The sequence below is a fragment of the Vombatus ursinus genome, unplaced genomic scaffold (genome assembly GCF_900497805.2).
Source record: "Vombatus ursinus unplaced genomic scaffold, bare-nosed wombat genome assembly UNPS02014784.1, whole genome shotgun sequence".
NCBI classification, from domain to species: domain Eukaryota; kingdom Metazoa; phylum Chordata; class Mammalia; order Diprotodontia; family Vombatidae; genus Vombatus; species Vombatus ursinus.
In genome coordinates, this window is record NW_020954562.1 from 17,245,587 (window position 1) to 17,270,668 (window position 25,082).

The following is a 25,082-nucleotide window of genomic DNA, read 5'->3' on the forward strand; positions in this document are numbered from 1 at the left end:
AATGTAGACTTCATATTTTACTCAAGTTCAATAATGAAAGATTTTTTTAAAAAAACTAAATCATTTTCTTATATTCTAACTTCATAGAAGGAGATGGATAAGAAAGAGATAGTAATACTGAGGGAAAATATGACCAAGTAGAGTCAGACCAAGAAAAAATAAGAAAGTCTCAGGAGGAAAAGAGAGCTCCTAGTGGCCCAAAATGAAATCCAAACAAGCCTGATTTACAATCAGATTGTACTTTAGAAGAGGGAGAAGGTAGCTCAATAATTTTCCAATCGAACCAGGAAGTCAAATAAATTTATAGAAAAAAGTCAGGTGTTCTTAAATTCAGTGATTCCTCTGGTTATTAAGAGTAGTTCAAATGGCAGACAGACTTCAAAATAGAAAGGCTCTTTAAGCAAGTCATGTAAAATGGTATTTCCCCAAACAATCAACAAACATTCATTCTGATTTTACTCCTTTTAAATGAAATAAATTCAATGTTAAAATAACTTATCAATTAGCAAAAAACAAAATGAGCCTTAGAAAACTTTGATGGGACAAATGAATTAGAAATGTACTATATGAGTACAAAATCATCTGATATGTGTGTATTGTGTTGAAGAAAAAAAATATTGCAAGCTTTCTCTTTTGGTTTTCTTGTGTGACAAACTTGTATTAAAGTCATCTACAGAAATATTGAAGACATGTTAGTTCATTTTAGTAATAATTATTTATAAGGAAAATTCCCCACATCAAGTTCTCAAGTAATCAGACTTTTTTTCTCTAAACTTTTATACAGATCTCAATGCAGGAGAAATCCTCCAAATGTTTGGGAAAATGTTTTTTGTGTTTTGCCAAGAGTCCGGTTATGATACCATCCTCCGTGTTCTGGGCTCAAATGTCAGAGAATTTCTACAGGTAAGAAATATGTCTCTTATTTGTGTTGTGTTAGTTAACTCTTGATTGAAGGAAGATCAGACTTTTTTCCCCTCTCAGTCTACTCGATTAGCCGGAAAAATCAAGGCTGTCTCATTAATATCATCTCTGCAGGTTTTTTTTAGCAAATGGAAGGCTGGGAAAAAAATGGAAGAGGGAGCTATTTCTGGGTGGAGTGGGCTATTTTAAGCTTCCTATTTGTGAGAGAGACCCTCTTCTGGAAATGTGTTAGCTTTGAAAGTGATGTTCTTGTTTACAACTGGTATTTCTGATCTGGCTGCTGCAATGTCTTGCTGGAAAGTAATGTCGATGTGTAACACCAACAGAGCTAAAGCCCAGCTTAAGAGAATGTAAACTAGTTCCCATCCAGCTGCATTACTGATTTAACAACCACAGTAAGAACCCCAGTGTTTAATCAAAATGGCTGGTGTTTACATAGTAACATTTTTCCCCCCCCCGCTGAACTTAAAACAGTATTAAATCAAGATAGAAACTGGTTTGCCCTTACCTCCGTGGATTTGCCAGAGTACTGGTGTCAGGAAAGCTCTGCTTCTTCATGAAGTAACTGTTTGCAAAATGTAAATTGAAATTAAACATGCTGTATTCAAATGGGTTTGTTTGGAGTTTTAGTCTCTGGTCTTATTTTTGGATTTTGAGTAAATAGTCTGTGTCTTGGTTGTGCGGTTATATACTCTATTATACTGTCCTTAGACTAATGTTATCCCTCTTGCCAAGGTGACAGCTTTAATTGTCCTCTAAGTCATCACAGCCCTTACAGTGCTTGCACCTAGAACTCTGACACGTTTGCCTTGTCTACATAATCACAGAGTATCTAGTTGCATTGTGTTATTTGTTACAGGATTCCTTGTGGTTGCCTTCATGTAATAAAACAGTGAGAGAGTACACAGTCATGAAGGGTGTGTTTGTTTATTTTCAATTGAAATAATGCTGTTTTTTTATCCCCCAACCAATAAAATCTTTATTTAAAAAGTTAAGCATAAACATTAACAAATAATAATGCTCTATTTAAATAGTTTTTTTATAGACTACAGTATTAAAGCAAAAAATACCCATAGGAAGGGAAAATGTGGTACTTTTCTCATCAATATTTATTTATCATAAATAACTGCCTTGTATAATGATTAGTTTTCTTGAGGGGTAGATTTATATAAAGTATCGAAGTGTTGAAGTAGGTCCTCTAATAGAAATTCTCAAAGCATTGGCAAATAACATTTTCAAATTAAATAGAATGACTTTCAGGAATGGAGGGGAATAAGATTTTGTAGATAATTTGTTTTCCAGTGAATTATGGTGATTTAACCCCTCTCCTACCAACTGTTAGCTTTGTAGGGCACCTTATGGGTCATCAAATTCAGTCCCTTCATTTTACAGATGAGGAAACCGAGGTCCAGAGAAGTGAGCAGATCTGCCCAAGTACGAGTAAATTGCAGAGCTAAGACTTAGACCTATGTCTCCTAATTTCTAACCATATTCTTTTTTACTATGCCTGGCATTTTTACTAAATTATGCATCGTTGTCCCACAACAGTTTTCTGTGCTCTTAATAGCTTCTCTACCTTACAAACACATTTAAATATATGCAAATGCTGTTTCCTTTTTGGGTGGCATCCAGGAGGAAAAAGAGTGAGTACATCTGGTATCATAGGATTCATATTAGTCTCTGAATCCTGGCACTTAAAATGCTTGTGTGAGCTTAGGCTAGTTTCTGCACAGATGAGTTCCCTCATCACCAATATGTTGAGGTTGAACTAGATCTCACTAAGTAACATTCCATCCTTAATCTGTGCTCTTAAGTGGACTGATATACTCATGTTAGCAGCCTGTATTTACCACTTTAAGGCAGGACAGTGGTCATGCAGTACAAGTGTGACTTTAAAGTAATCAGGACAATTCTCATGTGTGGTTTGTAGAACCAGGTTCATTCTGTTAGAGTCACACCTCGTAAGTGAATATTGACATTTTCAGAAATACTAAAAATCATGAAACTGATTTTTGCAGTCCTTGATGTTCTACTTTGTCACCCTTGAGGACTTAGAAAGGATATTTTAGACTGAACACTTAGAGCAGCCACAAATTGCCCAGACCAGGATTGTTGCCAAATTTAATTTCTTTTGCAAGGTATATTTTAAACATTCTCCACTGAAGTCTAACTCCAGTGCTTCATCATGGCGTAGAGATAGGCCAGGGTGCTGGAAAACTATTTCAGTGGAGTACGCAGTCTGGAAAAGTCCTACCTAGTTAGAAAAGCTTCGCGTAGACCCACAAAACTGACTCTACAACCATACAATTTTTTGGCCACAGCAACCTATGCTATTAAGACAGTGCTGCAGTCTGTGTTGTTATGATGAAATTCATAGATCCTTGAAGTGTTGAAATATAAATATCTTAAAACTCAGGTGCTTTTTGAAAGGAAGATTTGAATTGAGAGTCAGTGAGAGACTAAGGAGCTAGCCTTGGAATCAGGAATACCTGGATTTGAGTTGTACCTCTGAAACACAGCAGCTGGGTGACCCTGGGCATATTCCTTAACCTTTCAGTGTCCCAGGCAAGAATAAGTTGGAGAAAAAATTTGAAGAATTCATTAAGCCAATGAAATCTCACACAACACACACACACACACACACACACACACACACATGATTGGCAAGACTTAGCATCTGATAGGATATGACAGGTATGGGACAGTGGAGCATTTGGAAACTTGCTTGACTGGAAGGATCCTGCTATAGAAAGAAAAAGGGGAGTTAGAAAGAGTAGTGGATTGGGGGCAGGGGAGTATAATGAGTTCTGTTTGAGCACAATAATGATAAGAATAACAATAATAAATGAATTAGCATTTGGATAGCACTTTAAGGTCTAGAATGCCTGACATGATAGCTCAGCTTATCTCACAACTATACTGTGAGGTATGGACTGCAGATATTTTTATCTCCATTGTATAGAGGCAGCTGAGGGTCAAAAAGGTGAACTGACTTGTAGCTTTTAACATAGCTTTTAAATGTTGGATATGGGATTCTAATCCAAGTATCTCCAGACTTCACGTCAGTATAGTTGAAGACTTGGTTTTTGCAGATGTTTTTTAGACTCTTAATATCATGTATTTTTTCGTACTTATTAAAAAAATAGTGGATGTACAGAAGAAACTAAACAACCTAATTACGATTTTTGAGGTATAAAGCCATTTACAAATTATACAGAACTAATTCTTTTCATTCCATTGAACTTTCTGTCCAGTTTATATTATGTCCACTGACTTCAGCAATCAAGAGAATGAGATTTGGCTCTTGGGAAAGAGGAACCACAATTTTTGAAGATTTTGTTTTTGGCTTTTGAATGGCATGTATTTTATCTAGGTATGCTATGTTGTAGAAAAGTCTGTAATTCAACAAGAACTCTTCCATACTGCCAAATTTCTTCTTAAATTAGAAAAAAATGAAGCAGCCATGTTGTTGCTATGTCGAACTGCTGTTTGAAACCTCCGTTGTATTGATGCAAATGCCAGAGAGAAAAGTCGGAAAGCTGATACAGAGAAAAGACAGCTGGTCAGGAAGGTCTAAAATGATAGTGACCCTCGTGTGTCTCAAGCCATGTCTCAACCAGACGGATGTTTTCCTCTTATCTTTTATTAACCCCATCCGTCTTCTTTTTTTTATTTCTGCAAATTAGGCAAGGAATTAAAATGTTTGAATTGAATAATAGTGTAAGACACCTGGGAATTGTATTTTTTATAATCCCAAAAAGGACCTTCCACATTCTTCCTCATAGCACTGCAGGCTTCTAGAACCTTCTAGTGAGACTCTAGTTTGATTCAGGACCCCGGGGATATTTTAGGCCTTGCCTTGGAGGCTCTTTGATTCCTGCATACGACTCTCCTACTCCCAATTCATCATAATTTTTTATGTCAAAAAATATAAAAGAAGTCACTCCCAGAGTGGTATCCAAGGGATGCTGAATATACTCTGATCCCCACCTAAGTGAAGAAAATATGGTTCCCATGGTCCCCTAGATATCTATACCTATGGCCATTCCAAGGGAAATGCAGGGCCAGAACAAATCCCATGATAAGCAGCTTACCCCTCTCCTCCTCTTAGTGTTTTAATGCAGTTCAGATAAAATAATATGGGCAAGTAATACTTGCTTTGAAGGGTAAAAGAGTCTCTGAAGGGCCACGTATAGTTTGAGTAGGAAGTGTTGGGAAAAAGAGAAGAATTCCTTCCTGGTTTAAGTTGAATCCTGGGGACGTTTTTCTCTCAGACGGCCTCTGGCAACCTCACCATCCTTTTCAGCCAATTTTAATGTGAAAGTGTGATTTGGCCAGGCCTACCAGGAGCTGTCTAGAATTGATGACCTATGTCAGATACAATGCCTAAGTGTTCATGAGAAGTGCTATTTTGGGAAATATGGTCATTTTCCCAAACAGCTGTACAAATCTGTTACTTTGGATTACTTATGTTTCTTAGAAAAATGCAACATTCCCTTACTTTTAACTCCTGAACCTCAAAGGAAACTGCTTTCTCATGACACAGAAAGGCTGCCTTCAAACCCCGGAGTACATGAAGGGCAGGAGGAAGTTTAGTCATTGAGAGTGCAGGAAAAGGAAATAATAAACAACACCAGCAGAGATCAGTAGCACATGACACACTTCTTCTCCTCTCTGAACAACTGCCCTATGTTTTTCAAGTCTTAAATAGTGTTGAGGGCCTTGATTCATTATCGGGCCTGATGAATGTCATCTAGGTTGTTTGAATCTTTTTTTTCTTTTTAATTTGTTTATGTTTTTAAAGGTTGCCTGGGTGACTGTGAAAACACAATGAAATCATCCCTTCCCCCACCCTTCACCCTTTGTATTCCTGAAAAGAATAGCTCGCCCTTAAATGTATGACATGGGTCTATAATGATTTTCTTTTCCCTTTAATTAAACTGGCTTTACAGGAGAAAATGATTACAATGCCTTAGAAACACTGCCATTGTAACATTTTTCCCCCAGTGGATCCAGTTATAACTTCCCCCTTAAGATCATGCATTTAGAGGGTTTTAAAAACTAATTTACCGATCCATTGGTGAGAACCTATTTCCTTGATAGCTCCATTCTAATGACTAATCTTTGTCCCCAACATTCCATATGTCGCAGGACTTTTGCTCTTGATATTTCCTGAGACTGGAACATCTCCATTTCCTTTTCTTTGTCTGTTGAGGCCTTGATCTTTTAAAGCCCACAGTATTTTGCTTGGGACTCTCTAAAACACTTATCCTTTCATATTGTGCTTTAGAATTATTATTGTGTCTATAGCTTCACCCTACTCATTAGAGCACAGGTTATGTACTTGATTGTAAGGCTATTGAGGCAGAAACCATATTTTTTAGCTAATGTCTCAGCTGCTGGTCCCTTCTCCTTGGGGATTGCTTTCCAGCTACTCTCTCTCTCCCTATTTTTTGAATCTAATTATTTATGTTTTCTCTCCCATTAGAATGTAAGCTTCTTGAGGGCATAGACTTTTTTTTTTAACCTTTCTTTATAGCCCTAGTACTTTACTGTATTCCTGGTGCAATAGTTAACACTTAATAAATGTTTATTAGCTGACTGATTTATCTAAACTTTATTTCTCCTCTTGGATCTATCACTTATGGTACTTCTCACCCAATAAGTTCTGCTTGATTGTTTGTTGATTAAATGTTGAATCACAGCAGTTATAGGAGGAGAGGAAGAAAGAAGAGAAGTAGCCAAGGTCTCGGCTGTTTATTTGGCCCTGTTCTTAATCACGCTCACTCATACCCAGGCTTCTTTCTTCTGAGGTCTACCACAAAAACATAAACACAGGCATTAAAAAAAAAATAGAACCAAACCCAAGCAGATGTGAGATGCTGTCTAATACAGATCTTGCTAAAAATGACAACTTGTTTTCAATTTTTAAAGATTTTTTTTCTAAGAAGTTTAAAGAAAACTTGTTCCACTTTTTTTAATGAGCTGATATAAATTTTTTTGTTTTTCTTTACACATGATAGTGTTTTTTTTTCTTGTATTTTTCACTTGGCAAAGATAAAAAGGAATTAAAACTTCATTCGTGACATTTGTGCAGTTTTGAAAAAAGGAATGTATACATTGCTAAACATGGAAAAAATTAGCTCAAAGAAAAGGCTAATAAAAATGAGTGAAAGCATTCAAGTTTCTTGTATTCAGTTTTCTTATCTATCCTGTGTGCAAAGCCAAATGGTGAGATTGATACTCTACCTCCATAGTGAGACTTTTAGGTGCTTCCCTGTTAGTGCCCTAAATCAGGTGCTAAGCACTCTGTTGGACCCCAGTGCTGGGTACATTGTCATAACTACTCTAGCCGTAGAGAGTAGTTAATCAATAAGCATTTATTGAGTACCTACTAAGGGGCATCTAGGAGGCACAGTAGATAACATATGAGGCCTGGAATCAGTAATCTACCTTTTCATGAGTTCAAATATGGCCTTGGACACTTACTAACTCTAGGCAAGTCCTTTAACCCTCTTTTCCTCGGTTTCCTCATCTGTAAAATGAGCTAGAGCAGGAAATGGCAAACCACTCTAGAATCTTTGCCAAAAAAAACTCCAAAAAGGGTCACAAAGAGTCAGACGTGACTGAAAGAAATGAACAACAAACACCTACTTATGCCAGGCACTGTGCTAAGAACTGAGGATAATACTCAGAGAGAAATGAAACAGTACCTGCCATCAAGAAGTTTACATTCTATTAGATGAGATTACATGTATGTATATGTACATATGTTCATATTTAAGCATATAAAAAATGCCATCAAGGGCAGGGACTATGTTTGTTTTTATTTTTTATTCCCAGTGACTTGAAGAATGTCTTCCATATAATTAATATTTAGTTATTCTTGTCAAATTGAATTGTTGAATTAAAATGAGACAACCCACTGGAATAGATTGAGCCTCTCTCACTCAAGAATTTTAAAATAAACCCTTATCCATCTATGGGTGTTGGCTGAAACCTGTCTATCTAGATGCCTGGTATCAGGAAGACAGACTAGATAACTTTTGGAGGTCCTTTTTTCCTTTTGAGTCTGGGCTCTTATACGTAAGCTTATTTTTAGTTTATGTATTTAAATAGAGAAACCATTTTTCCCTGGAAACAACCTGAAGGGATAGAAAAACCTGAATCTTTCACACGTTTCTCATTGCCTCTAAAAATAGTATACTAAATCTGTAACTGGAATGCAGTTTCCCAGGATTTGAGTAATAATTCTCCTCTATAGTTGGTGGGCTCCAGGTTAGGTCAGAAGTCATATTGAACTCATGGATAGCCATAACTCTGAGTGAGAAAAAATCCCTTTGGCTTGTGGAAGATGCAAGAAAAATCAGAGCAAGTCACTGAAAAATTTGATAGAAACTCCCAAGCTGACCTCTTGTTTTTCAAAGGATGACAAAGATGAATGTACTTGCTTTCTATTCTATGTATTTCCAAATTGCGGTAGTTGAGAAAACATCAGCAGTTATGAAATGAAGGGAAAAATCATAGTATTTGCAGCTTATTTCTAACAGTCCATTTGAGCTGCATTTGCTTAGCTCTGAGTTTATTTCAAGACTAGTTTAAAAACATGAATAAGTGTATGTGCATGAGTCTTTTTAATTGGTCACTCTGACCTCTTTTCCCTATAAACAAGATTTTTTTTTTTGCTGATAAGATTAGGACTTCCAAAAGTTAAAATACTGTTTTGTTATGAAAGTCTTATTATTCACAATCTGTGGGTAGAACTATTAGCAGCCACTCTAGTGAATAATGGATTGTATTATAGGCAATGTTGTTAACATGGAATTTCTCTTTGAGGCTTGATAAGAGAATCCTGGCTGCGTTTAGAATCCCTTCTTGTAGTCTTTAAAGTTCCTAAAAGCATAATGTAACAGTGATGGTGGCAGAAAGAGATGGTCAAATGTAATAGAATCGAATTCTTTACTTTTCCCATGATAGTCATGTCCATAATATGAAAAAAGGGAGGAGGAGAAAAGGCCGAGACAGAGATGCAGAGAGAGAGATTAAAGGTAATTGTAACTGAAAAAATCTCAAGAGTGCTTTTATATGAGGTTGTACCTAAAGGAAATCAATATTGCACTAAAGTGGTGTTATTTCTTATGTGCACAAGGCAATCACTTTATTTATCCATTTAATTAATGGCAAACTCAATAATACATTTGATATTTTGAGGTTTGGTTGCCACAGATGACAATAAAATTTAGCACTGTCTATTCACATCTTAGAGCAATTTACTTTGAGGTGGTAATATAATCCAGTATCCAACAGACAAGCATTTAATAAGGGACTACTATTTGTAAGAGATTACTCTAGGCTCTGGAGATATGTCTGAATGAAAAACAGGCCTTTCCTTCCAAGAGTTTACATTCTATGTCTTATTTTCTAATTGTAACTACCAGTAATCATGAAATCAGATAATGCCCATATCTTTGTATAACAGACCTGATCACTTCATCTCACTCCAGCTTATCTCCTTATTCTCTCCACATATACTAATGAAAGGAGAAGCTAATTTTATCAATCATCAAGACTTGTAGTGGGAAATGTTTCTGACATGTCATATTTCTCATTTTATTATGAATTGTTCATAGGAAAATATGTACAGTATAGAAGGTCATTTGTATGTGATACATAAAAAAAATAACATACTTCACTGGCAGCTAGGTGGCACAAGGGATAGCATGCTGGATTAAAGTAAGGAATATCTGAGTTCATATCTATTCTCAGATACTTACTAGCCATATGATCTTGGGCAAATCACTTAACCTCTCTCTGCCTCAACTTCTTCATCTGTAGAATGGGAATAATAATGCCCACCTCTCAGAGTTGTTGTGATGATCAAATGAGATATTTATAATGAATTTTGCAAACCTTGAAGTGCTATATAAATGCTAAATATTGATACTTCTTCAGCATTTCAAAAGGTTCATAATTTCATCATTGTGGTTGTGACAGTTTCAACATCCCCATGCCTCAGTAGGCAGTCTTCATGAGTTGCTGTGCTCCTCTCCCCATTGCAAAAGTCATCACCTATTAATAAGTCTTCCAGTTGTGAACCTCTCTGATTTCAGCTGGGCTAGGGCCCTCACTCCAAGCCAGAGAAAGCCCTCTGGGGGCCTAATGTTCAAGAAGATAGGGGTCATCTCATACCATTATAAGGCAACTGAGTAGGATTTTACTGGGAAGATGTAAATATAATCCTTCTTGATACTAGAAAGGCAAGATCTACGGTGTTGTGTTTTGTTTTTGTTTTTTTTAATGGCAGATCATTTGATATATTAAATCATTATGTGAGCCATTGCTCTGTCTTTTCAGGAAGGTAAAGAGGAATGAAATTCATATAGCACTTTACCTGTACTTTAAACTGAGCATGATAGACTTTGTATCTCTTTGTGTGTGTGTGTGTGTGTGTGTGTAATTGTATATACACACACATTTACATGTGTGTATATTCCCTACTCCCCTCTTCACTCTTAGATTGCAAGCTCCTGGATGATTGGACTAGGGACATATGGCTTTGTATTACCACTACCTAGACCAGGGCACGGTACCTTGCAAAGACCTAATACATATTTATGAAATTGAATAGAATCATATGGTTACTGTCTCATGATGATAGGGCTCAGCTGCTTTAAAGAAACCCAGAAGCAGCATGAACCTTACTCAGTGATTTTGGAGGTGTAGGAAAAAACAAAACTACAACTTTGTCCTTACCATTTTCTGAATCTAAGGAAGAAGAGGGGTAAAGAATCTGTGAGTATTATGGCTAATCACCATAACCCATGCCCCAGCTCTTCTCCCTCCAAACTTTCTCTCTTGAATTCTGAGGTTATACAGGTCTAAGAACATGGGGTTAAACAGTCAAAAGAAAAATTGCTTGCTCCCCCCAGTCAAGTGTAATTTTCTGAATATTTAGGGGTGAAGAAAGAGCCATCATAGAGAATATAGGAATATTCTGTAGCAACACTGCTCTCTGGTGGCAATCAAGAGTAAATAAAGCATTTATTGAAAGGGGGTCTAGTTTTCTCCTCATGGCAAGCAGTTATTTTGAGAATAAAGAAACCCAGTCCCTGATCTGGACAATATTCAAAATATATTGACTCAATCAAACACTTCTTTAAAATGTTTGCTTTTTGATTAATATGTTAGGATGGTGGAAGAGAGAAATTATACAACATTATTGGAAGTAACCTAGGGCATCCATGTGATTACCTAAGCTTATCTTCAGAAAAAAATATGTTGATTATTTTTCTGAGGTGATATCTATTTGTCTAGCTGGAGACAAGGCCTTATTATAGTTTCAATCTTTCATGTTTCCAGTGATTTGCAGAGGGGGTAGAATCGGACACTTCATAACTGACCCTATCAACTTCACCTGTCTGAATCTCATTTTCTTTATTTGTGTAATGTAGACAGGGATACCTGCCTCACAGGGTTGTAGTGAGTAGTGACTTTGTAAAACCTTAAAGCACCCTGTAAATGTGAGCTACCCTATATGAAATATCATAGAATCAGAGGCATCAATCCAGATGCTTCCATTGAACAGAGTGGCCCTGTTTTGTCTAAAACAATTTCCATTCTGTTTCACTGTGTGCTACCTAGACATAAAGGAGTTTCCTTGAGCCCAGTAATGAAGTATTCTTAGATACACTTGCCTGGGGTAATTGCTACCTGAATTTTGTTTTTTCCTGTGTTTATGTTTTCATTTCTTTTGAAAAACCCCTGCCACTTACAAAAAAGTGAGAAGCAAAATATATGCCCAAGAATGGAGGAGTGGATGAACAAATAGTGATATGTGAAATAATGGAATATCATTGTGCTATAAGGAATAGTAATTATGGAGAATTCAAAGAAATATAGGAAGATGTATGAAGTGATTCAGAGTAAAAAAAAAGTAGGCGAAAGTATTGTGCGATATTAGTTAAAACATACATGTATGCATGCACATATGGTTATGCATGCTTATGAATATATGTGTTAGGCACACATGTATATGTATATCTACATATGTACATATACATACACTCATGAAGTGATTCAGAGTAGACCCCAAAATTCTCAATCTGTGTCTCTCTGTCTCTTTCTCTCTTTCTACACACACACACACACACACACACACACACAATTACTACAACAACAGTAAATAAAATCAATGTCAAGAGGCAATAAAATTCCAGCCAAATAAAATAATCATTGTCCCATACCCTCAAAATTAAAGGACACATTCCTTTTTTCAAGTAACAATAAAATAATCCATGTATTTGTTGGAAAGTGTCTATTGTGGCAAATAAATAGGTATTAATAACATTTAAAAGAAAAAATCGTCTGCACAATAATGACTTAGGTATATATCTTAGGTACGTAAAATTTTGATATAGTTTATGTCACAACTTAGCAAATAAATGAATTATCCTTAGTTTTTGTTTCAAACCTAATTGTTTCATGGTGTAGCTGTTATTGCATCTTGTATCATTTTTATGTATATCCATAGCACCTACACAGTGCATGTAGTTATATAGCTGGTATTTAATAAACACTTGTGGAAATACTTTTTCCCCCCATGAGGAGGGATGGGTGTGAGGGAGATATATATTTTTATATACTGAAAAAATTAATTTTAAATTTTTGAAAAAAATTAAAATAAACCAATAATTGTTGATTGATTTTGGGGGGGAGGGGGTCAATGAAAAATGAAATTTCTCAAATATGTTGGAGATTTAGAAGTCCCTTCTATGTCATCAGGAAGTCAAATTCCTTTCATCTGATGATACCTCGGATACAGGTATATAAATTAACAAATAACTTTCAGAATAGCTATTCATTCTTGAATGTCCTTCACTTTGAACATTAGCCAGTATTTGATAATCAGCACTTAAATGTATCTCCAGTTTCCTCATTTTGGATGTTGCCTCCAAGCATGCAGGTCATAATTCATCCATACCTGTCCATCATATGCAACATAGGCAGAGGCATCTAGGTGGTGCAGTGGATAGGGAGCTGGACCTGGAGTGAAGAAGACTCAAGTTTGGCCGCACAGACCCTTATTATCTCTATGACCCTGGTTAAGTCAGTTAATGTCTGTTTGCCTCAGTTTTTTTTTTTTTGACCTGTAAAATGGGGATAATTAATGGCACCCACCTCTCAGGGTTGTTATGAAGATCAAATGAAATAAGATTTGTAAAGTGCTTAGCACAGTGCCTGGCATGTGGTAGGTACTTCAGAAATACTTATTTCTTCTTCTTTTTTCCATTTCCTCTCATAAAGTTTGCCATAGAGACTCTGCCTAAAAATGCTGGAGGATTTTCCTCGCTTTTTTCTTGCTATTTTGAGGATGCCAGTAGAATACCAGCTATCCGTCTATCATCCTTCACCCTACCCATGTGACATGTGGCATACATTTCCTCCACGAGATCTTTTATTCTTGCTCCTCTTTGCAGTTCCTCATTTGTTATATGTTGCAGCCTACTCACACCCACAGTGGATCCATTGCCAAAAGGATATACGGTATTAGTTAATACATACACATAGACATACACATATTGTTAGGCATGCTCATGACATGTGTCCATGTCTACACAGATGCATACACTTTAGGCGTATCTTTTATAAAAAAAGTTAAATTTTTCATTAAAAAACTTAAAATTGAATGTCAGTATGATCTAACAAACTTGCTTAGTAACTATTTACCTTTAAATTAATTTTAATGAATAAAAGTATCATCATAATTTTTAGTTACCCCTGAATACCCATCAAAATTCCTTGTTTATAGATTCATCTCATTCACCTTTCCTTTTGTGTAGTCAAAGTCAAATGTGTAATCTTGTCTTCTGATTCTGCCTTTTTTGCTTTGTTTATTATTTATTATTATTTATAAAGATATTTCCAGACTTTTTTTTAAAGGTGGATTACCTTTAACTTAGTACTCAAGTGGGAAAAATCTTATCTTGCTATTCCTCTATGTAGTTTTTTTGTGCAGGCACCATCCTTGTTTGTTTATCCAACTTCTTAAGTACACTTCTGTCGTACTCATTAAGTCATGCTTCTCTTGTGATTTACACTATACAAATATCCTTAGGAAGAAAAGGAAAGATGTGCTATGTTCACCCTAAAGGTATGCTAAGAGGCTGAATTCCATTCTTTGTGTCAACCACACCTGAGTCTTATATGTGGATGTCATTTTCTCTCAAGCCCTTTATATTTCACAATTCTGATGCTTTCTTTCCTGTTTTCCTTCTCTCTACAGAACCTTGATGCTCTCCATGACCACCTTGCTACTATCTATCCAGGTATGCGTGCACCTTCTTTTAGGTGCACTGATGCAGAAAAGGGCAAAGGACTCATTCTACACTACTACTCAGAGAGAGAAGGACTACAGGATATTGTCATTGGCATCATCAAAACTGTAGCCCAACAGATACATGGCACCGAGATCGACATGAAGGTAATATTTGGTGATAGGTGTTATTTTGAATGTGGATGGTGATTAGCCTACTGGAATGATAAATGAGCCAGTAATACATGGGAGTAATGGTATATATAATACAGAATCACATAAAAAGCAACAGTCTTCTGTATTTATCTTTGGAATGAATAAATTTCATTTTAGGGTGGAAAGAAGGTTATCTTAAGAGCTGGGAAGGGGATACATAGAAGTAGATAATTTATACTTTTGATTAGGATTGATTTAAAGACAATACCAAATTTAGTTTTAGGCCCTGAGAATACACTGGCTGAAGAAACCAATCTAGTAGGAGAAATTAGCTAAGCAAATTAAATTAAGTGGATTTGTCTCTGCCTATGGATCTGTCAATCACAGGGTGGTAGATTTAGAGTTGGAGGGCCTCCAAACCAACATGATACAGTGAGAAGAGCCCTGGGTATAGAGTCAAATGCCCTGAGATCAAGTCCTATTTCAGAGCTTACTATTTGTGTGACCGTTGGCAAGTTGCTTAAACTCTTTTAGGTCTTACTCCCCTCACCTGCAAAATGAGAGGACTGAACTAGATGGTCTAAGAGGTTCTTTTTAATTCTAAACCTATGAATCCCCTCATTTTACAGTTGAGGAAACCAAGGTCCACACACAGCTAATATGATGATTGTTTTCTATTTCCTTAGGATGAATTATCCTTTTATTTTTTGTTCTCTAATATTAAAAATAACTATCTGGAGGTGACATTTTGCAGCCTGGACTGTTTTCTTGCTACATAAGGAGTACCCTTTGGTGAAACAAGTTCAGTTATAAGGCTTGAAAAGGTAGAAATATACCCTTTCTCTCAGTTTGTGTTGTTGCTAACCATGAATAAAAGTATTAGGATTGAGAACTTGGGTATCTTGTCATATCTTTTTCATTTGGCTACATTTTTGTTGTAAGTGATTAGTACTCAGATCAATACAATGAGGCATTTTGACCATTTTAGCCTCTCCACTTTGAGGAAACAGCTAATTCAAGGCCAAATAATTGCCATCTGAGAAATTAAGGCAAAATTAAGGAAATTAAGGACTGAATGAAGGCTCAGCATTGGAGAAACTATTCTATCTTTTCCCTGGACTTTTTTGAAGGCCTGGATCCCTAGACAATCTCAGCAGTGTTCTTGAGCCTTCAATTGCTGCTGATGTTGACTTGTTTTGCTTGTGTCTGACTCTTCGTAACCCTATTTGGGGTTTTCTTGGCAAAGATACAGGAATGGGTTTCCATATCTTTCTCCAGCTCATTTTACAGATGAGGAAACTGAGTTAGATGACTTGCCCAAGGTCACACAGCCAGTAAGTGTCTGAGGCCAGATTTGAACTCATGAAGATGAGTCTTCCTGATTTCAAGCCCAGTGCTCTATCCTCTGTGCAACCCAGCTGCCTTTTCTTCAACTGGAGCAGCTATTGACTTTGCACAGAATCTCTGCTCAATAGAACGGAATGAAGTTTGTTGGTGAAAGCTGTGATTTTTTTTCAACCACATTCAAGAATAATTCATATTTTGTTGACCAGCTTAAAACTATATTTTTCTAAACCAAATTCAGATAGCATTATTTGTTGGTGAAGACCTCTAGACCAGTGATGTCAAACTTAGTAGAAATAGAGGCCACTAAACTATAGTAGTTTACATAGTTACATACATAGTTTATACACGTCATTCCCTGCAGGCTATGCATTGATTCAGAAAATTTCATTTTAACATTCTCCATGTTCTATTGCATTTTTATTTATTTTGTTAATTATTTCCCAATTATATTTTAATCTAGCTCCTAGCACTTGAGAGTGTTGCATGCCTGATACCTCTACTCTAAGCAATTTGAAAGACTCCTCTAATCTACTTCCCTTCTTCCTGGAGTCTTAAAAAATGAAATAAAGAGCTCAAAAGGAGAATTATATTCTCTAGAAGCTGGTATCCAGGCTTGTAGCTGCTAAAAAATGGACTTGAAGACAAAAATATACGAGATCCCTTGGTGCCAACTTGGATCTACTTTGGTGCATTCTTGTTATCCTGTCCGCATGTGGACCCCACTTTGGTACTGTATGGCAAGAATGCTCATGCTCGTAGATTTATCTCAGTCACCCGGTGCCTAAGCAGGGGGTAGAGGTAGCCTTCTTACCACATTGCATCTCTTCATGGAAACTCCCATAGGTAATTGTAACATGAAATTTTAGTAATCTGCTCTAGTCTGAATGGAAGAGAAGAATAAAACACTATTTAAAAGAATGCCTCTCCATTAAAGGTCCTTGAAGATCATGTCATTGAAGTAAAAATTTTGGCGGACCTTACCAAACTGGAAAGGCTCCATGCATGGATGTAATAATTGACTACACATCTATTCTCCATGAGATAGCTTAGTTAAGCTTGAGGGGCTCATCTCCAAAAGGCTGGCTGCCAATGGTGGAATGTTTTTGACCACAGCAACTACAATGAAGCCATCTGTTGCAATCTCTGATATCATTAAAAGGGTTGCAGTCTTTATTGGTTGAAGTAGAATCTCCATTGACAGGTCTTGATAGATCTTTTGAAGTATTAAAGAAAGTAGGAGCATGTGATATATCATGGTAAGAAGACTGATCAAAAGGTCCTTTGATCACTGGCAGAATCATAACATGTAAGTAAGTAGTAGTTCTCCATAAACGCACAAGTCACTTAGAGCAATGAATTCTGTAGAAGGCAGTGACATTTCTTGGATGGTGATTGCTTGTCAGTCATAGGGTGACAACATTCCAGGAGGACCTGGGTTTGAATCCTGTCTCTACCACTGTGTGATACTGGGCTAGTGATTTCACTATTCTAGGCTTCAGTTTAGTCATCTGAAAAATTGTACTGGATGCGTTGTAAGATTATTGTTGTTGTTTGTTTGTTTTTGTTGTGTGTGTCTGTGTTTGGGTTTTTTTTTTTTTGGTTTGTTTTTAACTCTAACTCAATGATCTTTAGTGTTAACTTGCTTGTAGCTTTTTAATGTTGCAGACTTTGGTTATTTAGCACTAGTCTCTATGACTGGCCACCAATACCATATGGAATATAACGTTAGCAAATCCAGAGATCTGAGAGGCAGTACTGCAATACGAATGACCGCTTCTAATGAGCTGGTGGATAGTCACAGATCACAGATATTCATTTAGCTCATCCTTTATAGGAATAAACTGTTTTTAAATAGATTACTGTAGCAGCTGAAACCAAATGAAAAATAGGAGACCACTATTGCTAGCTGTGTATGTCCAGATTAAATAAGTTAAGAGCATAGGGCCCCAGAACTTCACATTTATAATGTCTGTACTTGGGCTTCATTGTCTTTCTCTTATGCATCCAGTTACTATTGTTCTAAAAGTATACATTATTGACTTATACTTACTGTTTCAACGAAAAAAAATGTTCTACTTAGATGAAGAAAAACTCTCAGATAATTATCATGTGTTCATTTAAAACTCTGCATTTTTCGTAAACCCTGAACTCTGTTCTCCCCTTTGGATGTGGTGGGGCCATTAATTTAATTGCCATTTTCTCTCAACTCTGCTGTGGTATAGAAAGATATTCTTGGTGCTGGTTCCTTTTTCCATTTGTCTTCAGCTCTTTTATACTTAACATAATCTGTAAGGCTAAGCATCTTCATGGTTATCTAAAGAATACCTTTTTTTTATACACAAGAAGGAAAAAGTGGGGCAGCTAGGTGGTGCAGTGGATAGAGCACCAACCCTGGATTCAGGAGGACCTGAGTTCAAATCCAGCCTCAGACGCATAACACTAACTAACTGTATGACCCTGGGCAAGTCACTTAACCACAATTGCCTTAAAAAAAAAAGAAGGGAAAAGACTTGTCATAATTGGAACTGTATAATTTTAATTCAATTTCAAATATAAAAATGTGAGTGAAAGTGCCCAGCAATTATTTGTTAAAATACAAAATGTTGATTCCCATTAGTAACTGACTGTGCATCTTCCAATTTGACATAGCCTTGGAAAGGTATGCACTTGATTCTTTATCATCTGCATGGCGCCTGGCATGTAGTAATTGTTTAATAATTACTTGTTAACTGACTGTGATAATGGAGGGAAGTGGAGGTGTAGCTAATGTAAAACTTTAGATGATCCAAAGAGTATTGATGTAGGGCCCTCAGGCTCTTTCTTGTTGAACTCTGATCCCTCAATTCCCCACCTTAGGCACTGAGCCTCCTGTTTCTTCCTGTCTCCTGAGACCGAATGGTCCCTTAGACTCTGCTCCAGCTAACCCCTGATTTCTTCTCTCCCTTTTTTATTTATCTCTTGTCTCTACCTACTTTGGACCACCAGCTATGCACTTTCTATGGTGGACTTATAATGGGTCAGATAATATACAAATTTAGAAACAACATTGTAAGACCATTAGAATTGAGAAACACTATGGTGTGGTAAAGAATGCTGGGTTTAGAATATAATGGCTTGGGTTCAAATCTTGGCTCCTTCATTTACTGCCTGTATGATTTGGGGAAAATCACTGAACTCCTCTGGGCCTCATTTTTGTCCTCTATAAAACGAGGGAATTGGACTAGATGAGGTCTATGTTGTCTTCCAACTTTATATCAAAGGTACTATTAAAGAAAAGCTCATTGTCAGCCATTCAGGAAGGCATTAGGTGGTTTGACTTGCAGCATGTGCTCCAGCTAGATGACTACATAATCAAATAGTTAACTAGATACCTCACTTCACTTCTTATCTCCAACCAAGGGACATGGGGAAATGCACCCAAAAAAAGAGAACAATTCTCATTATATCACAATCCAAATTCAACCCGCTGCACAGATCACCCTAGTCTGCACCAGATCCTCCTGCCTTTATGTAACCCTCAGAAAATGACAGTGAACTAACAGTGTTGTAGCCCAAGGGAGATTTCACATCCAGGCTTTGGAAGAATGATGAGAGCTATTTTTACCCCAAGTTAAATCCAATTTTAAAATTATTTCCTTTATTATTATTCTGACTTTTCAATTACCTAAACTAAATAAGCACAGGTGCTTGCCAACCACAGAAAGAGGAAAAAAAAAGTAACTTGAAATATCTGAAAGCTAGTAATTTATTAAGATTTGCATGGCTGTTGCTATGGTGATTAGAGTCTCAGACACGGGAGGATGACGTCAGAAGAATTCCAGTTGATTACCAGTTTTGTCAGGGCAAATGCTGCTATCTTATTTATTACACATTTCACAGTATGTTTGGCTCCTAAAATGTTTGTTAGCTATTGGAATTTTGCACTATAAACTTGGAATGTGAAAAGGGCAGTGTCCAAGGTAGAATGGAAGGAACACAGTTCTGCTGAGTCAGGAGACCTGGGTTCAGATCTCATCTCTGACACTCTCTGTGTGACAGCGCTTGAGCCCCAGTTTTCACTTCTGTAAAATGAGGGGGTTGGACTACAAGACCTCTGGAGTTGTTTCCAGTTCTAGATCTACAATCCTGAGTCTCTGTAAATTTCCTTGACTACTCATGTGATGGTTATTGAGGGTACTCACTTTTGTTGTTGAGTTGTTTCAGTCGTATCCAACTCTTCATGACCTCATTCACAGGTTTTCTTTGGCAGAGATACTGGACTGGTTTTCGATTTCCTTCTCCAACTCAATTTACAGATGAGGAAACAGAATCAAACAGAATTAAGTGACTTTCCCAGAGTCACACAGCTAATAAATGTCTGAGGCCAAATTTGAACTCAGGAAGATGAGTCTTCCTGACTCTTGGCCCAGAACTCTATCCACTGTCTGCGTGTACATTTTGTTAAATTCACAAGATCGCTATGCATCCTTCATATGTTTTAGTTGTGTGGGCCTGGCCGTAGTCTGATTTTGGAAAACGTGTTTAACCTCTAGGTGTCTACTGCTTTAAATGTGTAATAGGAATAAAGATACCCATTATTTTATTTTAGTCAATGAAAATAGTGAGATTCTTTTTCTAGATGACATAGTACTGATGATATTGAGTCCTGGGATCAGTACAGTGCATCTCAATGAGATCCATGAACCCTCAAAAGAGAATAAGCCAACTATATCCACATGGGAAAAAACCAAGAATATAAAGGGCCTCTTGCCCAAGACTATGGCATGCATATAAATGGAAAGCCTACCAAGTATGTCTATATGAGTGTAAACAAACAGCAGATAGATAATGAGCTGAACCCAGAATTGAAAGGAGGAAGAGGATTTGGGAAATTTTACTAATCTGTCCTGGATTCCAAGCTGCTCTGTCATGGAAGCCTACATTTCAATGCCAGTATGCCCTTGGGTGTATACTATATGATTGTGAGTCATAGAATATTACAATCCCAGAAGCAAAATTGTAGGTGAATTAAATGACGGTAGGTGGCAGCATATTTCCAGAGATTTGAGAAATACTATAAGAGTGATTTTTAATGGCATGTAAGTCTGGAAAAGGAGATGGGCTGGTCATTTTGCTAAAGTAAGAAATAACAGCTGTACAGCTCAAGTCTTGCATTGTTACTCCCCGAATTATTAAAAGAAAAGAGTTAAGGCCTACAGCATGGAGTGAGTAGATTCTCTGTGGAGATTTTACAGAAGGGGAAAAAATGGACAAGAGTTGCACAGGATAATAAGCATTGAAAACAGCAGAAATTTATGAAGAAACACAAGCAAGCCAGTGAGTATGACCTACAAAACTATTTCATTCACTAGAATAAATGAATGAACCAAGATAAGATATTTCTAAAGCACTTTGCAAATCTTGAAACACTATATAAATTAAATTACTATTATTATTATCTTTACTATTTCTCATGCATTCAAGTAATTTTCATTACTGAGTGCAAAATATAGCCAATATTCAAATCCTTGAATAATTAACAATACTCATTAGAGTTCTTGCCCAAAATCATATTTATTTCCATAACTTCAGAACAATAAAATTATGTTGAGAAAGAAAATTTCCATTGTTTATTTCTCTATAATAGCAGCAACTTGTAAATATTCATTATTAATTAAGAATTTTTAAAATAAGTAATAAATTCACATGTGGATTATATCCTGAACAAAATATACATTCTTTCAAGGAAATAAGGAATGTAGAAATAGTTAGTTTTCATTAAAGAGACCTAGACATAGTTCTTAATGTAGTTTTTCCTCAAAATTGCAATTTCATTTTAAGTGGTTATTCTGACTTCTCATTAATGGTCTATAGAGGGAAAAGCAGATATCTATTTGTTTGAGTTTGAACATTTTTTCCTTGTTTCAAGAACATGTTGAACTTGTACATCTATATAAGCATTTTAATTCATATGAGAAACCTTATTGTTCACATCATCTTTATGTTCTAGAAGATATTATGAGTGTTTTAACTATGCCAGTGAAAAGCGGGTCACTAGTGCTGTGCATCTATCATCTATTTATCTTTCTTCCTTATTTCTTTTGAGCAGGTTATTCAGCAAAGAAATGAAGAATGTGACCACACACAATTTCTAATTGAAGAAAAAGAATCTAAGGAAGAGGATTTTTATGAAGATCTTGACAGATTTGAAGAAAATGGTACCCAGGAATCCCGCATCAGCCCGTACACTTTCTGCAAAGCTTTTCCTTTTCATATAATATTTGACAGGGATCTAGTAGTAACTCAGTGTGGAAATGCCATATACAGAGTGCTTCCCCAGGTAAAATTACCTCACTCTCTCCTAGTGCCACACCATCTAAAAATCAAATGTTGTTTCCTTCTAACATTTCTGTGTTTAGGCAAATTTAGTGGTGCTTCACAACATAAAGCTTTTTTTTTTGGTATGACGTATAGATACATGAGGCATGTATTTTTGAAATACACAGTGCTATTTTCCCTTCTTACCTTCACACACACACATATATACACACACTCACACACACACACACTTATCTGTTTAATTTTTCCATTTGGATGATCTATTAAGAAAATGAGGAATTGAAATGAGTGTGGCTAATTTTAATTATTAGAGAGAATGATCCTCCTATAACAAATCATTTTAGGATAGAAGCTTTAAAATAGAATCTAAGGACTTCCTAGAAGGAGATGAAGAATATTGAGGAGAGTGGTATGAGAGAAACCATAGAACGGAAAGAGGAGAGTAAAGATTACATTGGATAGTGCGGAAAAAGCAGCTTGCTGAATGCTTTCTTCAATGCTCCATTCTCTATTTTTTGAAGCTCTTTTTGCCCTGTAGATTCAGTTGCATTGGTAAAATCCCACCTTATTCACTGTAAAACTAGTTGTCATAATAGGATACCAAATTGCCCAATTTGGAGGACAACCAAAGTCAGCTTTAGTCTCAATTAGGAAAGCATGGTGGTTGCCCACTTTTGTTATTTTCATCACAGATCCAAGGATAATTAACACAGTCCAGAAAGGGATCATCTAAAATTTGATACAATTTATTTTTTAAATTGTGTTAAAATCTAACTTTAAAAAATGATAAGCACTAACCCATCCCATCGACCAGCTTACTCATTAAAAGGCCAAATTTCTCTTTTTAGATTCATCTTGAAATAAATTGTATTTGAATAGAAGTGATCCCAATTCCATTTGATTCCAAACATTTAGCTCCATGCTTATCAAATTATTGTGTTGGTTCAGAGTCTGGCCCCTAGTTGAATTTGTTTTTTTCTTCTTCTAAATTTCAAGACAGTATAACTTATACTTAATAAAGTGACTAAGAACTAATATCACTGTATTATACTGCCAGTTAAGTAATACAATGATTTCTGATCATGTATGTCTTACATTATTTGAGTACTATTTTCTCTCCCCCCTACGTTTTAGCTTCAGCCTGGAAATTGCAGTCTATTATCTGTCTTCTCTCTGGTCCGTCCTCATATCGACATCAGTTTCCATGGGATCCTGTCACATATCAACACTGTATTTGTCTTGAGAAGCAAGGTAATCAAAGTATCATTTCAGTTAAAATAGAAGAAGTGATAAATAGCAACTGAAAATTGTTGGGAGAGAAAAATAGAGGTCATTAGATGACAAGAAATGGATACTGTAGAGTTGCAAAAAACCATACCCAACAGTAAAGTAATAAATTAGTATTGTTGGTCCAGGTGATGGATACTAAGTCCAATTAACTAGAAACCTTCTTGACCCTCCAATAAACTCAGTTTATAAAAAATAAGTTCAATTGGAACTTTACCTTTTTGTCAAAGCTATTTTTCTTGACAGTGACTAGTGGTAGACGGGAAACAGGTCTGTGTGTGAGGTGTTATCATTCCCTTTCTTCCTTCTCTCCCCTCACCCCTAAGTAAAGTTTAAGCTCCTGGATGGCTAACATTCTTTTTGCTTTGGTATCTCCATTGTCTAGCACAATGTCTTGCGTGTAGTGGTTGCTAAATAAATATTTGTCTGTAAGATTATATGGTCATAGATATTAGAAATAGAAGAGACCTCAAAGTTGTCTAATCTAGTCTAACCTCTCTTTTTGTAGATAAGGAAATTAAAGCCCAAAGAGGTTGAGTTGAATTGAATTTAATTTTGACTTACCATTCTGGTTTTGCTTTTATAAAACCAACCACCCTATTATTTCCCTAACTGGATTCTTGTTATCAATTTCTTTTGGGGGAAAAGGGGGGAAAAGTACTGGAGCTTCCAATGTGTTCATAAGATGCAATATAGCTCTAAGTTTCTCTTCCCAGAAGGGGTTTAGTTTTCTAAAATACCTACCATATTTTAATGCACACTTGCTTATAGGGAGAACATATCTTCTTTTTTCCTTCTGCAGTATCCCTCCAAATGTACTGATATATGCTATTACTTATGAATTTGAGGTTTACAGGCATATATCCCCTAAAAGAGGTATAACCAAGAAGGAGCTAGAATTGAAGAATATACTTAAGTTTTCTATAGTATACTCTCTATTCTATCTCAACTACCCAAAATATTTCCTCGGAGGCCTTTAGCTGTGTATACTTAAGACATACACAGCTGGTCCCATTTCTGGTTGCCAGTGTGAAGTGAGGAAGGTTGGTGGCTTGCTTTGTGGTACAGTCTGGAATGAATCTGTTTGCACTAAAGAATGACAATTCAAATGGAGGGCAAAGAGATTATAGGGCTATATTATCTTGCAGCATGAAAGAGAAAATTAATCAAATCACCTTCAAATTTTGTCGAGAAGCACTATAGTTAGTCAAATGAAAAAATTTCAAAAATGCAAAAGCAAAAATAAAAACAAAAAAAGCAGATCTCAAAACCCCTCACCTAACGGATGTTCTTTTAACCATTGTACATTTCTGTAAGTAATACTCTATTTTGGGTCTTCCAAAAGGATGTCTAAATATGGGCGCCCTGGGGAGAAAGAGAGGATCTGACTAATGTGCACTAACAGCCATGGCTTGTTCACTTCAGGAAGGATTGTTGGATGTGGAGAAGCTGGAGTGTGAAGATGAACTGACTGGCACTGAGATCGGTTGCTTACGCCTTAAGGGGCAAATGATTTACTTACCTGAAGCAGAGAGCATTCTTTTCCTGTGCTCTCCAAGGTATTACAACAGATAATTGTCTTTCAGGTGCCTGAAGCAAGGTTGGACTCCCCGTCTTTTGCCTCGTTCGATACAATTTCATGAGCATGTGTTCTCATATTCTGAATTACTATTACATATTGATGACTGTTTATAGGGAGTGCCCTATACCTACAATTATGTTATTTGATGTCTAAATATAC

At 36.3% G+C, this 25,082-nt stretch overlaps 1 protein-coding gene across 2 annotated transcripts in view; it reads left to right on the top strand.

Annotated features, from left to right (window-relative positions):
• The window catches only part of GUCY1B1 (guanylate cyclase 1 soluble subunit beta 1), a 71,819-nt gene that overhangs the window by 33,599 nt on the left and 13,138 nt on the right, over positions 1 to 25,082 (top strand). For both annotated transcript variants that reach the window (XM_027866982.1, XM_027866983.1), the window contains exons 4-8: positions 785 to 903; positions 14,204 to 14,401; positions 21,825 to 22,055; positions 23,189 to 23,305; positions 24,767 to 24,900. In XM_027866982.1, the coding sequence (XP_027722783.1) occupies positions 785 to 903; positions 14,204 to 14,401; positions 21,825 to 22,055; positions 23,189 to 23,305; positions 24,767 to 24,900 (799 nt within the window). The remainder of the gene's footprint in view (positions 1 to 784; positions 904 to 14,203; positions 14,402 to 21,824; positions 22,056 to 23,188; positions 23,306 to 24,766; positions 24,901 to 25,082) is intronic.